Source organism: Pleurodeles waltl, chromosome 1_2, assembly GCF_031143425.1.
Source record: "Pleurodeles waltl isolate 20211129_DDA chromosome 1_2, aPleWal1.hap1.20221129, whole genome shotgun sequence".
NCBI lineage: Eukaryota > Metazoa > Chordata > Amphibia > Caudata > Salamandridae > Pleurodeles > Pleurodeles waltl.
The window spans coordinates 1,199,034,758-1,199,052,289 of record NC_090437.1 but is presented as its reverse complement, the minus strand read 5'-3'; the positions used below and the strand labels follow the sequence as shown (position 1 = coordinate 1,199,052,289).

At 46.4% G+C, this 17,532-nt stretch overlaps 1 protein-coding gene across 3 annotated transcripts in view; it reads right to left on the bottom strand.

Moving 5' to 3' along the window:
- The window catches only part of ZFYVE28 (zinc finger FYVE-type containing 28), a 516,457-nt gene that overhangs the window by 8,825 nt on the left and 490,100 nt on the right, over nucleotides 1-17,532 (bottom strand). For all 3 annotated transcript variants that reach the window (XM_069203698.1, XM_069203689.1, XM_069203708.1), the window contains one exon: nucleotides 15,528-15,631. In XM_069203698.1, the coding sequence (XP_069059799.1) occupies nucleotides 15,528-15,631 (104 nt within the window). The remainder of the gene's footprint in view (nucleotides 1-15,527; nucleotides 15,632-17,532) is intronic.

The window sequence follows — 17,532 nt, the reverse complement described above, 5'->3', positions numbered from 1 at the left end:
TACAACAGGCCCACAGAGACTTCATATCCCACTACAGAGCCCATATACGCCACCTGGCTTGCTAGCCCAGCAGAATGCAGAAGAGCATCAGAGTCGACCTCCCTGAATCCAGGGCAGAGGCTGAAAGATCAGGATCACAGCCAAAGTTCTCCCTAATACATTTTCTTCTGTGTGCAGCAGTGTAAGGGTTCTATGCACTACAGCCAAGGCTATGTGGGCCAAGAAACCGACCATGTGAGCACAGCAACAACAACAACAAAAAAAACATTATCACTTTAATCACTGCACTGCGCTTTTATATTTTGGGAGCAACTAAGGTTCATGATTTAGAAATGAAAAAAATTCTTACAATTGAAGAATGATTTTGTGAAAGATGATAAAAATAAAAAGTAATGTATATTGATTCAACAATGGTATGTTTGGTTATAAATAATCTTTCAATAGAAAGTTAAAGGTGCTGTGGAAGTGTAGGCTTATACTTCTCTCTGAGGACCAAAGATTTTTGATATTTTATTTAATTACCTAGGTCTAAGGGTTACTTGGGTTTGCCTCATTTGGTAGAATAATCTCACCAATGCCTGTTGCAAGTTTGTGACTGATTGAAATTGCAGCGGAGGTCTGCGGTTCACATATCGAGACGTGCATACTCCCAGGACCCTGGAGACGGTACCTGAGGTGAAGCAGCGTGGGCGCAGTCCAATTGAATCACTCATTGGGTAGTGGCGGTAAAATCCATCGGCACGCAGGCCCTGACAGAAGTTGCCAGCACACTGCAGTCCGCATCCTGGCGATGAGGTGCTGAGCGGCTGTCCCTTAGCGGTGATGCCGCGGCCCATGTCTGGGGAGGAGGCGTGCAGCGAGGAACTGGTCGGCAGCCTCTGGCACACTGCTGCTCCAAATCAACAACTGAGAAAGAGTTTGGGGCCTACCTAGGCGTGCTCTCGATACCCGGTGACACCTGTGAAGTGCCAACTGCGGTCAGAGGGAGCCGCACACCGCCCACTAAGACGCCCTGACACAGGGAGAGACTGGTGAGCACTCATTAGGGACCTGCATTGCAACTTATAATTGGCATCAGAGAGAAGCTGAGCAGCATGGGGCTCATGGGGTTTCACCTCCTGTTCACTGTCGGGGATCACAGACAGGTAGTGGGCGAGGAAGGTCTCCGGCTGCAGTGGAGTGGGCAGCTAGGCCTTCAGACTGACCTTCCAAAGTAGAGATCCATGCAACCCCTGTGGGGCATATAGAGGTTGATACAGGCCTGGCGCATCAATTCATGACTCAGGACTAAGGCGTACCTGACCCGCAGAACAGACTGCGAGAAGGAATGTTCACCCCTTCCGCTCATCTGCTAGCGAACCATCCTGGCTGCAGATAAATGCAAGGCGGATCGCACACTACCTAAGCTACAATTTACCTCAGAAAGTCCTTGAGGTCATCCGCAGGAAAGTGGAGAGCCGACATGTAGCACGCAAGGGCCTGCGGGCAGGGACAAGGATATGGACTTGAAATGAATCCTTACAGAAATGCAGCTGAGCCTCACCAAAATCAATGGTAAAATTGACGCGCTGAGCTTTAGAATGAACTGCATGTCCGAATGCATGGATAAACATGCAGAATGGTTGGACATGTTAGAGAGATGTGTGTCAGAGGCCGAGGAGTTACAGGTCAATGCGTCAGATGCACAAAAGAGATTTGACCGAGCCCTTCAGACAATGCAAACCAAGGTCAAAGACCTCAAGGCCCATTCTCGGAGGAACAATCTTAGGATAATGGGGATCGTTGAATCTACTAACATCACCAACATGGAGCGCTTTGTTGAACAACTACTAATTGATCTGCTGGAGCGTGAGACTTTTTCAGATGTCTACATCGTGGAGAGAGTCCATCGTTGCTCTACTGTATCAATGTTTCCTGACTTCACACAACACGTGCAGGAGGCGAGAAGATTGTTTGCCCCTCTTAAAAAGCATCTCCGTAAGCTCCTGTTGTAATATGGTATGTTATACCTAGCCAGATTGAGAGTGCTATTCAAGGGCAAATCAATGGTATTCACTGATCCTAAACAACTGAAACAGCATCTCAAGCACAAGGAATCCACAAAGAAGCAGCGCAGTTCCCCCAAATCGGATGCCAGTGATGCAGAGAGCATATGCAAAATGGAGGAGTAGACACCTAGGACAAAGTCACTACTATTGGTGGCACAACGGGCTAACTAAGAGCCTTGTCGCAGGTGGATAGTCACTCAATACTTGGCTGCAGTACTTCAGAGACTTCGTACCATGGTCAGCCTGCTGGCTTTCAGCAATGGGCCTCCCAGGGACATGTTTATGTACGAATGCCACAGCTGATGCTGTATATGGAAAGAGTGGTCCAACTGTATTTCGGACCAGGGGAACTGGCAGGACATTACGTAACCAAAAATTAAGATATTTTGGGGTCAGTAATTAATGTGGATCGTAGGTGTTGAACATAGGTTTTTGCATTTCTGAGAATATAATCTGTGCCCATGGCTGACATTGTGTGATGTGCACTGAGAAGCCAGACTTGGCAGCGTCCGCCCCCATGTGTGCACCACACTCTGTAGTACTGAAGTTTGTAGGTGGGAAAAGGAGGGAAGACAGGAGGTATGTTACTGCTGTGCCAGTTGGGGCACGGCGTGGGTGGGTGGAGATTATACTTTTCCACTGGGAGTTGTCGGCATGGGTTGATTTTATGGGTTAAAGCACCAATAATTACAATATTGGCTATGGAAAGTACAGATGGTGGTTGAGGATGTGGAGCTTAGGACAACATGAAGTGACGTAGGAATAGCAAAGCTACACACGATGACATGGAATGTGCGGGTGCTGAACAGCAACAAGAAATTATGTAAGATAATAGCGTACCTTTGAAGGCATAAAGTAGATGTGGCCCGACAGCGAAATGCTTACGAATAGATTACAAGGGAACTACTGTGCTTTACCTCTCATGGTAGGGGGGGTGCTCATATGGGTATGCAGGGCCCAGGTGTTCAATAATGTGAACTGTGCACTGATCCGGGTGGTCGGTATGTGATAGCACAAGGCACTAAAGACGACCTTACAACTCTACTGGTAGGGGTCTACAGGCCAAACCATGATGATCCTCAACTTTATATACCATTACATACCAGAGTAGTGCAGTGGGGGGACCTCCCACAAATCTGGGGCAGAGATTTTAACAGTGTACCAGAGTTGGATCGCTCAGGTGGGCAGTGCAAACAATTATTGACAGTGGCTTACCAGATGTCTGGTGAACTAGAGCACCCCTAGAGCCAAGCTACACAAATTAGGATATGACTTTCACAAACAGACTGACTATTGGCTAGTTGCTGTGTCGTTTATTCCCTCCTGTGTGAAAATGCGAGTGGTGGTCAGGTCGTATGGTGAGGGAGAGTTCATTCAGTGAATCTGTGCTCCTCCTTTAGGCCTCTCTCGCTCCTGAATGTTGACACTAAGATCTACGCTAAAATTCTGGCTAAAAGGCTTGGCCCACTTCTCCTTAGTGTGGTGGTGCCAGAGCAGGCAGGCTTTGTCCTGGGATGCAGCTTAGCACTAAACCTAAGAACACTGTTCGGAGGGATGCAGCAGTTAGACCCCAACATGCGTGCCACCACAATATTTTTGGATGCTGAAAAAGCATTCAACGCAGTCGAATGGGATTTCTTGTTTGCAGTGCTCTGCCGTATTGTCCAGGTACTGTATAACATGCCACCAGCATGCATCAACATTAATGGGACTGCTGTGGCCTGTGTCGCTATTGCGCGAGGCACCCAGCAGGACTGCCTCCCCTGCTCTATGCGCTAGTGATGGAGCTGCTAGCATGTGCGCTGACAGAGTACCATGCCCACTGAGCCCTTCAGTTCCCAAATTACAAATTAATAATTTCAGCCAAGCTGATGACACACTGTTATATATAAGTGATGCCGGGCGTAACTTAACCCCAGTGTTTCAGGAGGTAGTGCAGTTCGGTGCTCTTTCCGGGTTGTTTATTAACTGGGACAAATCCATTATGTTCCCACTCACTACGGTCATGACCCCTGTGCAGTCACCGTACCAGCCGCAGTGGGTCACAGATTCAGTTCGATATCTGGGAATTCAGGTACATACTGACCCAACAATAGAGACAAGAGATAATTATGACAGAGCAGCACAAAAGTTGGCCCAAGACATAGACTTGTGGATCAAACTACCATTGTCACTTATGGGGCGCATAGCTGTGATAAAATGGTGGTACTGACCAGATTCTTATTTTTGTAAACATACCAATGCTGCTCCCATGTGCATTTTTCAAGCACCTTCGGACACACTTGATCTGCGTAGCCTGGGCGGGCAAACAAACTTGTGTGTGATGGGCGACTCTTACACTACCATATGCTGGGGCGGGATGGAAACCCTGGAACTAGAAACTCAATACAGAGCGGCCAGTGTGCATTCACACACTACAGGACTCATGGTTCCCAGGGCCTTCCACATCTCTGGTTGGGAAAAGATGCTGGGGCCCCACTTTCTTTACCTCAAGTGCAGTTTTGCAAACCCACCCAATGATACAATGTGTTGGACTCCCTGAACACCATGGTTTGTGCACGGCGCAGGCTTCTTGAGCAGCAGGCCGGATCACTACTATATTCCCCTCTATTTCCCATATGTGGTTCCCACTTAGGAACTGGGAGTGGTCAGCGCACAGAGCGAACTGCGCATACAGTTAATGGGAGAATTCTTCGGCGAAAGCTCTATGCTCACCAGGGCAGCAGTGAGTGAAACGCTTGACAAACACACTGCCCTGACGCCACTTCAAAACCATAGGGCGTGCACTGCAAGACTTGCTGGGAGATGATATTTTAGAACCTCTGGAAATGCCAGCTCTCACGTCCCCACTGCAGACCAGTGTACCAAGTCGCATGGCGTCTCGCCTGTATGCCTATGCACAGGAAGCCCGTAGGCCGGAGACACAACTGTTGGACTAGAGCGGCAAAGGGAGCCTGGATTTCCTATAAGCTACTAACAATGGTAATATATATTGTTGCACCATGACTAAAGATTTCCGTGAATAGCACAGATTATGACATTTCAAATACATAAATAGGGTATACTATACTCCAGAGCGACTAAGTCACTATGGCCTGCAGGACAGCACCCAGCGCCAGCGCCGTGGGACAGAAGTTGGAGGATTTGCGTACCCGGCCTAGTACTACCTTGTAGATTAGGACAGATATGACCTTTTGTAACGTCCAGTTGGACAAATACTGTGAGCTAGCGCCACAGCACAGCCGCCCCAAATATATCTGGGGCCCCTCTAGGAGCATCTGAGATCATTAGGTGCTCCACACGATGAAGATGTCTGTTCAGTAGTTGTAACAAGAGAAGCTGGTGTGCAATAAGACAGTCCACATCAGGATGTGTTCAGCCACTAGGATGGCAACCCCAGGGCCTAGGGGGAGTTCATTGTTTGGTCAATGCTGTGGTGGTGTACTGTGCTGTGGTGGTGTACTGTGTATGGCAATGGGTGTTCATCACTAGCGTGCCATAGGGGTAGGATGCAGACACTAATGGGTCAGTTGCGTTGCTATACCAAACCACATGTGTACAGACAAGGCTCTGAATGTCCAGATTTATCTTTGACAAAGTTATGCACTATGTTAATGTTTGTTTTTATTACTTGCCTCATGCTGATGACCAAAATGCAAGTTCATATGTAATGGAAAACAAAAAGGAAATAGATATATATATATTTTTTTTAAATCACACACAAACTACTTGCAGGCTCGTGCCTTAGTAAATGAGTAAGGTAGCTCAGACGGCTTATGCACCCACTGCGGTGATATGGAGCATACAAGGTCATAGACTTGAAGAATTATAATGTTAAGATCTTGTTTAAAATGCATAACAACCAGGACTGGCATTTTGTAAAAGTGTCCCCTCCCTCGCTGGAGAATACTGAACATTATTCAGGACTTGAAAATAAAGGACTTGGAAATGTAATTAAGGACTTGGAAATTTTTAACACGTAATGCAAGTGTGTGTTGTGTATTTCCAAAACACATGCATTTGTGTTAGAATGTACTGTTTCAAGTGTTTTAAAATCATACACACTAAAATCTACTATCACAGCTACATTTGTAAAGCCAACAGCATTTGTAAATTAAACAAATGCCTAACAATATTTTGTGTAGAAGTGAAATCTGCTTGAGCCAGGAAGAGGCTGGTGAACGGTTCACCCCCTGCGTCGGCAGGTGCTGCAGTGATTGCAAATATTGATACTTTTATCTGTGCGAGGTGCTCAGCAAATTGATCTTCCTGACGATCATCCATCAATGCTAGCAGTGACACTTTGCACAAGTTTACGCATCTTTTTGGGTGTCCAGGGTGCAGTGTGGTGATGAAAAAATAGCATCCGCTCGTGCATGCCACATGAAAACAGTGAGCTGGTGCCATAAGGGAAAATGCTACAATTAGTGTTGGGTATGAAAATAATTTCCGTGAGCATTCTATGATAATGGTAGTGACATAATTAACAATGTTAGCAGAAATATGAGGTATTAAATGGTTAACTTTTAATGCAGGGAAAAACAGCTGGCAACAGTGAAGCAGCAATGTGGGAATTGTTAAGGGCTGTGCACCATGATTATAGGAACGCCACCTGGCTGGTTTTGTGTATTTTTATGGTCTGGCTGCTACCAAAAAGTAGACAAAATCAGGAGGGATGGTATTTTCTCCCCTTATCAGTCCACACTTCAGACAGTAAATATAGGCAAAAACAGTTTAAACGTGTTCTGAAGCTGCCGGACTGATAATTAAACAAACGCATAAAAGACATGTTACAAATGAACATCGGTGATTTTGCAATGAAGTTCTGTTTAAGCAGCCGGCGGGGGGCATTGCCGTGTCTTAAGCACGAACAAATGCCTGGTATGAAAAGGCAATCGAGATCTGAGCAGAAATTGCCTGGCATCCTTATCGTGTGGGTCCTGGGCACTGATGCATGAGAGGAAGTTGGCTGATCTCTTGATATCGCTGCCAGGAGTCGAACAGCAGAAGCCCTTACCGCAGGAGCAGCTGCTGTCCGCTCACAAATCACATGCCCTGCGCAAAAATAAAAAAAACTGACATTGTCTGCAAGTCGTTCTTGTTTTCTTGAACACCGAACAATGCAGAATACTGTACGGTCTTTAAATATACAGTAAAGCGCGCTTCATGCCTCGAGATAGCCCTATAGTCCCCCTCCCATTCCTGAATAGAAACGCAGCAAGTGACATGTATTGGAGCAGTGCTTAATTTGTAAATAACAACGTGCCGGTGCCCAAAGCCCTCCTCTTAAACACGTAGCTGCTGCAATTAAATATGCGAGCACGGAATACTGAGGCAGCGTAATTCTGAAGCCATCTCGGGCCTCTGGCGGTAGGCGGCACCACGGCCAAAGCCACAAAAGGGGTGGAGGAACTGTTGCGGGTGGTGAAGTGGGGCAGAAAAACCCAAAGAGCATGTAGTAGCCCTGCTCTCCTTAAAGCGCTCTAATGCAGAATCAGCTTTGTCCCTGAACAGGCGATTCCCATCGAAGGGCATGTCCATCAGAGGGGACTGGCCATCGTTTGAGAACCCACTCAATCGCAGTTATGCGTGGCAGCGAATGCCAATGGTGGTCCGCCAGATGGAATCAGAGGTGTTCAAGCCAAATTTTTTGGTGAACCTGGCCGCATTCGGCGGTCTCGAATTTCCTGAGCGAGAGCAGGCGGAAGGTCTTTGGGTCACGAGGGAGGGCCTGTGCTACCAACTCCCAGACAGTGTGGGAGTAACTGTCCAACTAGCAGCTGGTGTTAATGGATCTAAAGGCCTGACTGTTTCTACTTGTTTAGATTCTGTCAGAGGGAGTGGTAGGAAAGGGATTTGAGCCACTCATGGAAGCTTGCACCACCAGACTGTCAGGCGAAAGGTGCTGTAAAAGAAAACCAGGATCGCCTCTGCAAGAGTGAGGATGCCGGACAATTTCTCAACTGGGGGGCCGGGGCAAGCTTTGGTCAAAAGTGGAGCCAGACACAAGATGTGCTTGAGGGTGAAACTGCCGCCGGAGAGTAAACCAACTGGCGATTCTCCAGATGGAAGGACTCTCGACTCCTTGGAGCCCAAAGGCTCGTGAGAGGAATTCGGTAAGCATCTGTAGAGCCAGAGCATGCTACACGGAACTCCTCGATCAGTTGTGGCATGGCTGATTGTCCCAGAAGGAATGGTTTCTTACCTGTAACTCCAGTTCTCTCGTAGGGGTATTTCCATGATAGTCATAAGCACTGAATAGTTCCGCGCGCCTGCGGGGACCCCGGAGCACTGTTGTGTAGTATATTCTTAAGTGCAATCATTAGCTCCTTGACAAAAAAGGTCTGTGAAAAACACTTAAGAATAACAATGTGCAGCCTATGTGAACAACTACACAGACCAAATTGTTAGAAGAAAAAACAGTTGTAGTGTAAATTCACGTTTAAACCTCTATTTATTCTATAAATACATAAATAAATACATTCTCATATTTTATTTACACCTCTCATGAGAATAAAACAATGTAGGGCAGTGTAGCCCATAGGCTGCCATTATACAGAATGAAAATAGAGCTGTGCCTTTAAGAAAGTAAAGTCTTCCTGTTTCCCATCATGCACAGCAAAAGGCAGTTGCCTCAGTTCTTTTTTGGAGGCTATTAACCTGACATGAAGAAAAACAAAACATTTGTTGGAGTACCAACCTCCATAATATTCATGTTCTATGTCAACTCCACCGGGGAGGAGGGAGGGTTGCTTATGACTATCATGGAAATACCCCTACGAGAGAACTGGAGTTACAGGTAAGAAACCATTCCTTCTCTCGTAGGGGATTTCCATGTATAGTCATAAGCACTGAATAGAGTAGCAAGCCCATCCCCATAACCACGGTGGAGTAGATATAAGAATACTGAGAAAAACATGAATCATGCAAACAAATTCTTGAGCAAAGCCTGCCCAACCTGAGCATCTGCCCTAACGTCTGTATCAAGGCAGTAATGCTTAGTAAAGGTATGGACCGACCTCCAAGTGGCAGCCTTGCATATTTCTGCCAAAGGGACATTTCTCATCAAGGCTACAGTAGCTGCTTTCCCTCTGGTAGAGTGGGCTTTTGGCCTACCACCAAGGGATTTGTTTGCTAACTGATAACATAACATTATACATGAAACAATCCACCTGGATAACGATTGTTTAGATGTGCCCAAACCTGTTCTGATTGGGCCATAGTTAATAAAAAGCTGTTGTGATTTTCGAAAGCTTTTTGTCCTGTCCAGGTAAAATTTCAAGACTCTCTTTACATCCAGAGAGTGCAGAGTTCTCTCAGCAGGGGTAGCTGGATTCTGAAAGAAAGTCGGTAATGAAATTGTTTGGTTCACATGGAAGTCGGAGACTACCTTAGGTAAAAATTTTGGATGAGTTCTCATTACCACTTTCGCAGAATGAAAAACCGTGTAGGGTTCCTGAGCGCAAAGGGCCTGGATTTCGCTGACCCTACGCGCTGAAGTGATTGCCACCAGAAAAGCAGCTTTCCATGTGAGATGCTGCAGCGATGCCTTATGTATCGGCTCGAATGGCGGCAGCATCAGACGTGATAAGACAACGTTCAGTTCCCATGGAGGAGAAGGCTTTCTAATGGGAGGAAAAACCTTCTTTAAACCTTCTAGGAAATCCTTAATAATCGGAATCCGAAAAAAGGAAGTTTGTGAAGGACTCTTTCTGTATGCCGTTATCGCCGCCAAGTGAACTTTTATTGACAACAGTTGTAAGCCCGATTTTGCCAAACTTAACAAGTATGGCAGGATAGATTGTTCCCCACAGGAAACCGGGTCAATGTTGTTGTGTAAACACCAAATGCAGAATCTCTTCCACTTGCTTGCATAGGCTGATCGTGTGGAAGGGCGCTTTGCTTCCTTCAGAATTTCCATACAGTCCTGAGGTAGGTTCAAGTGTCCATATTGCACTAGCTCAGGAGCCATGCTGCCAAACTCAACGATGAGGGGTTGGGATGAGATATCTGCCCTCTGAACTTCGTGAGAAGGTCCGGACGATATGGTAGCCTGATGTGTGGTTTGAGTGACCGGTGAAGAAGGTCTGGGAACCACCACTGGTGTGGCCACTCCGGAGCAATTAGGATCATTTTGGTCTGAACATTGGACAGCTTCTGGAGGACCGCCGGAATCAGGGGAAGCGGTGGAAAGGCGTAAAGAAATGCTCCTGACCAGCTTATCCACAGGGCATTCCCCAGTGTCCCTGGATGGTAATATCTGGAGGCGAAGTTTTGGCATTTTTTGTTTTCTGGGGTTGCGAATAGGTCTGTAGAGGGGGTACCCCAGAGTGCGAAAATGGAATGAACGACGTCGTCGTGTAGTACCCATTCGTGGTTCTCGTCCATTACCCGACTGAGGGCATCCGCTTGAACATTCTGGATGCCGGGCAGGTGAGTTGCCACTAGTGACAGGTTCCTGGCTAGAAGCCAATGCCAGATTGTCTGAGCCTCTCTGGATAAAATTCTGGACCTGGTGCCTCCTTGTTTGTTCATGTAGTACATAGTGGCCACGTTGTCTGTCTGGAGAAGGAGAGTTTCCGTTCTCAGAGAGGGAAGGAAGGCTTTGAGCGCAAGGTGGACTGCGCGAAGTTCCAGCAGGTTGATGTGATAGAGACTCTCTCTCTGTGACCACTCGCCTTGGACTCGAAGATGTTCCATGTGCGCCCCCCATCCGATCAGTGACGCATCTGTTACGATGGTTTGAGATGGAGGCCGTTGTTGGAACGGAATCCCCACCAAGAGATTGCTGGGTAAACACCACCACTTGAGGGATTGTAGGGTGTGAGGAGAAAGAAGGACTTTGTTCTCCCAATCGTCCCTCAGTTGACACCACTGATCCTCCAGATTTTCCTGCAATGGTCTCATATGGAGGCGAGCATTGGGAACCAGATGGATACAAGACGCCATCGAGCCCAGTAGAGAAGCTATTATTCTTGCAGTGGCTTGAGGTCTTTCCTGCAGTTGTTTGCACTTCTGGAGAATCGATAACCGTCGTTCCTCCGAAGGAAACACCTTTCCTAGCCTGGTATCTACAATGGCCCCTAAGTAATGCAACCTCTGAACAGGTGTTGCTGTAGATTTCAGGAGATTGACTTGAAGACCAAGTTTTTGCAGCAGTTGTAGAGTCCATTCGAAATGTTGCTGTGTCTCGAGACAACTGGAGGCCTTTATGAGCCAATCGTCTAGATAGGGGTAGACGAATATTCGCTGTTTCCTCAAGTGGGCGGCTACTACCGCCATGCATTTGGAAAAAGTTCTTGGCGCTGATTTTAGGCCGAAAGGTAGAACTGCAAATTGGTAATGGCGTTTTCCGACGGTGAACCTTAGGAATTTTCGATGTTTCTTGGTTACTGGGATATGAAAGTAAGCGTCGCAAAGATCTATCGCACATAGCCAGTCGCCCTGACGTAGATGTGGATAAATTTGGTGTAAGGCTAACATCCTGAATTTTTCTTTGCGAATCCATTTGTTTGCTGTCCTCAGATCTAAGATGGGACGAAACTCTTGTTTGTCTTTTTTCGGTACAAGGAAATATCTCGAATAAATCCCCTTCCCTTGTTGGCTGATGGGAACGGGTTCTATGGCTCTTTTTTGCAATAGGATATTGACCTCTAACTGTAGAGCTTCGAGATGGCGGTTGGCTGTTTTGGGTGGAACAGATGGTGGAGAACTGGTGAATCTGAGAGCGTAACCATGTCTCACAATATTCAATACCCAGGCGTCTGTTGTGATGCGTAGCCACTCGTCCAGATGATTTGAGATACTTCCCCCTACCGGAGTGGATAACGGAGGAGGGGGAAGCAAAGATTCAGGGCTTAGACGTGGGAGCCTGTCGAGTTGCCTGAGTTTGAGGTGTTGAACGACCCCTTGTCGACCTTCGCTGAGTAGAGAAACCCCTTTGATACTGCTGTTGTTGCTGCTGCTGGGGGCGCGAAGACATCCAGTGTGGCGACTGATACCGGTGGGTGAAAAGTCGTCGTTGATATGGCCGGAAAACCTTTCTTTGTTCTTTCGGTCTTTCCATGCCTACCGCTTTCAAGGTATCTAGTTCAGCTTTCATTCTAGCCATCTCGTCATCGGCATGAGAACCGAACAAGGTGGAGCCCGAGAAAGGCAGGTTTTGTATTCTCTGCTGCGCTTCAGGTTTGAGTGATGTAAGTCTCAACCATGCATGCCTTCTGAGCGCTATCCCGTGTGCATAATTGTGTGCGGATAGCACCGAAGAGTCAGCTGCAGCACTTATAATTTGGTTAGACACCATGGCTCCCTCGCCCACGACCTCCAGGAAATCTTCCCTTTTATCCTTAGGAAGATGTTCCGCAAACTGCATTAAAGAGTCCCAGAGGGCACGGTCGTACCGCCCTAATAACGCAGTAGCGCTGGCTGCCTTCATCGTGACGGCTGCAGTAGAGCATACTTTTCGTCCTGCAGCATCTATCTTTCTGCTCTCTTTATCTGGAGGCGAAGAAGAAGATGGTGAGGTTGAATGCAGTTTCTTTGCCGCTACTATGACCACCGAATCAGGAACTGGGTCCGACCTCAAGAATAGAGGATCTTGTTCTGGTGGACGATATTTTTTAATAAGTCTGGAAGGAGCAGACTTTGTTGCGGCCGGTGCAAGGAAAATATCCATTGCTGGTTCAAGGAGACCTGGAACCAGTGGAAGCAAAGGTCTGGAAGATGTCCTGTGATGCAAGGTCTCGAAGATCACTGACGTCGATGGGGCAGGTACCGCCAGCGGGATGTTCAGCTTGGTTGCCCCTCGTACTAAGACCTCCTGGAACGTATTCACATCATCTATGGGGGACACTCTCGGGGACGGTGAGTCCGATAGGGTTGGAGAGTAGTCCCGTGTAGACGAAGAAGAACGCCTGTGATGTGAATGCTGAGATCTCTGTGAGTCATGACGGTGCCGAGAGGAAGAAGAGCGTCTAGAGGAATGTCCCGAACGTCTTACAGACCGCGTTGGAGTCCTCAAAACAGACTCTGAAGGCGGAGCCGGAAGAGGCGCCGTAGGTGTTACCGGCGTCTGTGGCAATGGTGATTGTCGAGGAGAGAGTTGTGGAGACGCTGGAAGGAGGATGAGTGAAGCCGAGGATTCTGAGGTTGTATAAACCCTCCTAGGTCTTTTTGATTGTCTCGACGTCGACACACTCCTCGACGTCGAAGTACGGTGACGGCGAGTGCCCTTCGCCGTCGATTCTTCTCGCCGTTGAGAATCTCTCGACGACGACCCTCGACGTCGCCGTGATGACGGTGAACGTCTACGACGTCGATCACCCCTCGACGTTGATCGATCTCGCCGTTTCGACGGCGAACCGGATTCAGATCTCCTCGACGTGGAACGTCCTCGCCGTGTCGACGGTGACCCAGATCTCGACGGCGAAAGTCCACGCCGTCTCGACGGCGAAATCGTCGTCGACGGCGAGCGATGTCTCTTTCTCGCCGGCGAACCACTCCTCGACGGCGAGCATGTTGGCGCCGTTCCTTGCCTCGACGTCGACGCCCTCGACGTCGTCGGAGACCTGTGCCGTTTTTGAGCCGGTCTGGTCGGAGTTATAGAGGAACCAGTGTGAGCCCTGGTAGAAGACTGACCTTCTCCTCGCTCTGTGGTAGAATGACCACTTTTCCTCCTGTCCTCTTTCGCCTGGAGTCGGATCTTCTCCCTGTCACGAAGGGTCCTTCTGGAGAAGGTTTTGCAGATGTCACACGACTCCGGTTTGTGGCTGGATGGAAGACAAATTATGCAGACCCGATGTGGATCTGTTTTGGCCTTTTTTCTGCCACAAGAAGGACATTTGTCAAACAGTGAAGGCATTTCTGAAGTAGAAAAACCTCAAAATTCTGTCAGAATCTAACAGAAAAAAGCAGAAAATTATCACTCAATGTTAAAAACGTCGAGTGAAAATGAAATTCAAAAGATTTTAAATGAATTTCTGTCACAAAAGGATTTTGTGAGGTAGAGCTCAATGCTTCAGGGTCCTGTCAGAAAGGAGCCGGAAAAAAGAACTGAGGCAACTGCCTTTTGCTGTGCATGATGGGAAACAGGAAGACTTTACTTTCTTAAAGGCACAGCTCTATTTTCATTCTGTATAATGGCAGCCTATGGGCTACACTGCCCTACATTGTTTTATTCTCATGAGAGGTGTAAATAAAATATGAGAATGTATTTATTTATGTATTTATAGAATAAATAGAGGTTTAAACGTGAATTTACACTACAACTGTTTTTTCTTCTAACAATTTGGTCTGTGTAGTTGTTCACATAGGCTGCACATTGTTATTCTTAAGTGTTTTTCACAGACCTTTTTTGTCAAGGAGCTGATGATTGCACTTAAGAATATACTACACAACAGTGCTCCGGGGTCCCCGCAGGCGCGCGGAACTATTCAGTGCTTATGACTATACATGGAAATCCCCTACGAGAGAAACTCAGTTATCTTGGAAACAAATAGCCGGACTGGGATTAAAGTAGGCTGACTTCAGGAGCTAGATCGAGAAGTGTGGTACTGCTCTGCGCTTGCTGGTGAATGCGAGAGGCATGAGGGAATGGAATCCCTCTTCAGTTTCATGTACTTCAGCTTGGATTTACCTGAGGATTTCAACTGTGACAAAGATCAACCTCTTGAGCAGTTTCGACAACTCTGGCAGAGAGCATGGGACCAGGACCAAGCTCTGGACACAGACCACTACTTGGAGCAGTTCCACGGAGGAGTATTTTTGTGCTTGGTAAAGTAGAGCTTAGACTCGCAGTCCCTAATGGGCTTCAGGTTTATCAATGCGCTGTCGATGCGGGTTTTGGAGTTGTGGTCGACCTCAGACAATACAAGCATACCTGGTGGGGATCTATCACAGACATTTGTTTGCGACAGTCACTACAGGGCTTGAAACCTGTCATTTAACTGACATCCATTGCACACTGGAAAAAATGTAGAGGAAATGTCTCTTCTGAGAGACACGCAGGAAGGTCGGGATCTGTGTCTGGTGGTGTGGAAAGAAAGGAATTGATGTCCGAGCGTAGGGGTGGCGTCTATGTGGGGCCACACATTATTGTTGAAGCGCAACGGTGTCAGTGCAAAGCTTCATGGTACCACCTGATGGTTTCCGAGGTACTACTGTAAAGTTTCCCAATCCAGTCTGATGCCTGGGGAATATTCAAAAGGTGAGGAATATGCAGATAAAAGTCTCCATTAAAATATGTCTTTCTAAACATTAGCTACAAACCCGCTGTCATATCCAGAGTGGTACAACAGGATACCTACCCAAACAAAAGATTCCTGATGTGGTTTGAGAACTTAACACCCACTAGCCACCACTACAAGAGAGTTTAGTAAGAGACCCAAGAATAATGCAACCTTATAGGTGAAGATGGTGGTATAATAGATGCATCATATATCAATTCATGTCAAATATGTGCTTCATGGGAAAGGCGGTTACCTTGCCACAACTCCTGCAGTGGTGTTTTCTTCTTATCACTGTAAATGGAGCTTTGCACGCTGTGCAATCACTGCAAGCTTCATCAGGTACCCACTCGGGAGGATCTGCAAAAACCAGATAAAACACAAGTCACAATCAGTGGAACAAATGGACAAGAACAGTGAATTTATCTATAGAGAGGTTCAAACCTATTATCTGTGGAATGACTGCACAGCTATGCAATTTGACAAAGGGTTAGCAAGCACGGTTTACTAGGTCCAGAGTATGTTGGTCTCTACCTATGACACAGTGGGTGGTGATCTCTTCTAATTGCAGAGTATTGACAAGCAGTGGTCGTTCAGTAGCCTATTTCACACAAGTTAAATCCAGTTTATAATAGGCATTCATCCACTTTTCAAAATCCACTGTCACAAATGGCTGTAACTGGTACCTACCTTAACATATAAAAATGCCTGGCATTTAAAGGCAGATTAACACTAAGGTAAAGAAAAAAGCCACAAAGAGGATGCCCACACATGGCCTGCAAAGGCACATGCCCAGCACCCTCAATGGAGATTCAATAGTTAGTGTGAGCCGATAGGCATATGGAAGGTGGAGATGTAAAAACCCAGCATTCTATTTTATCCAACAGTGCATTCCTTTAGCCTGGATGAGTGGGATATAGCAGTAAAACTTCTCCACAAGCATCAACATAAATTATCAAAGAATGAGAGGAATATGGATTAAGAATACACTCTGATCCAAAGAACTCCCCTGCAGCCAAGTATCTAAAAAAACAGCACTGCTTTAAAGTGGTCTCAAACCAATATAAACTACGAACGAGTGAGCTGGTCAGTAATAGAGGCTTGAGAGTATGTCTCTTGCTGAACAAAGATCAAGCATCTCCCAAACAGCTTCAAATGGTGTTAGTGACTTTCAAATAAAAACTCATTTCTGTTTTAAGATCAGCAGGGATCTCGCAAACATCTACAAAGTAACATTGCTAAAATTCTACAAATAATTTGCATTATAACATAACTGACAAAATAAAAATAAGGCTTATGGAGAATCATTTTGCTGTGATGACAACAAGCTTATAAGTATGCAACACCATTAGCTTTCAGACTGATATAACACACAAAACCAAAAATATAAGGGACCTTTTCTGAGTTAATACCTCACTCTAAAGCCAATAAATAACATAGCCCAACACATTATGTAACATTAACTTTAACAAATTCAACTTTTCTGCATCGTTGCCCAAAATGTGTTCCCTTTGTCTGCACCCTAATGTTGCTTGAATTTGGACTATGTGACCTGTGACATTGCTTATCAGTGTGTAGATCTGTCCCTAACAAAATTGGGGAAAATGGTTACAACCAATTGGTCTATTTAACTGTCCTGTAAAACCATGTTATATGATTAAGAAAAGGTACCTATGGTGTGGACAATAAGAGTCATATGTGGGCTGCACTGTGTATTTACACCATCCACATGTATGGCAAAATATATTTATCTACCAGGTGCACCTCTGTGCTCTGGCTGGGCTGCAGCTTAAATGCACTGCACTGACATATGGTGGGGAAATGTGCCTTTGCCATGTAGGAAAAACTTATTTTTATTCTTATTTTTTAAACTTATTTTTATATATACACAAGTCACCCCTAAAGTGTGCCTTGCAGTTCCATAGGTCAGGGGGCTAATATAGAAAAAAATAGAGGACCGTACATACTGTAATTTGTGAGCTATGACAGTGAAATTGCTTTGCGGTCAGTGACCTGGCTCTCCAGTTGATCTGGTCCCAGGAATCCAGAATCTCCTGATCACAGAACCCATTCACTGGCACCTTCTGTGGTCCTGACTCCCTAGACTTGCGGGGCACAACAGTTTACCTCGTCTCCCAAAATGTTTTCATCCTTGCGTCCTTTGATTGCTGGTACCAGCAGCACCTCTGCTGCTGAGGTGTTCAGGACATCATTTCTTGCCTCGATTTTATATAAGTCCCTGACCTACTAAACCTATTCTG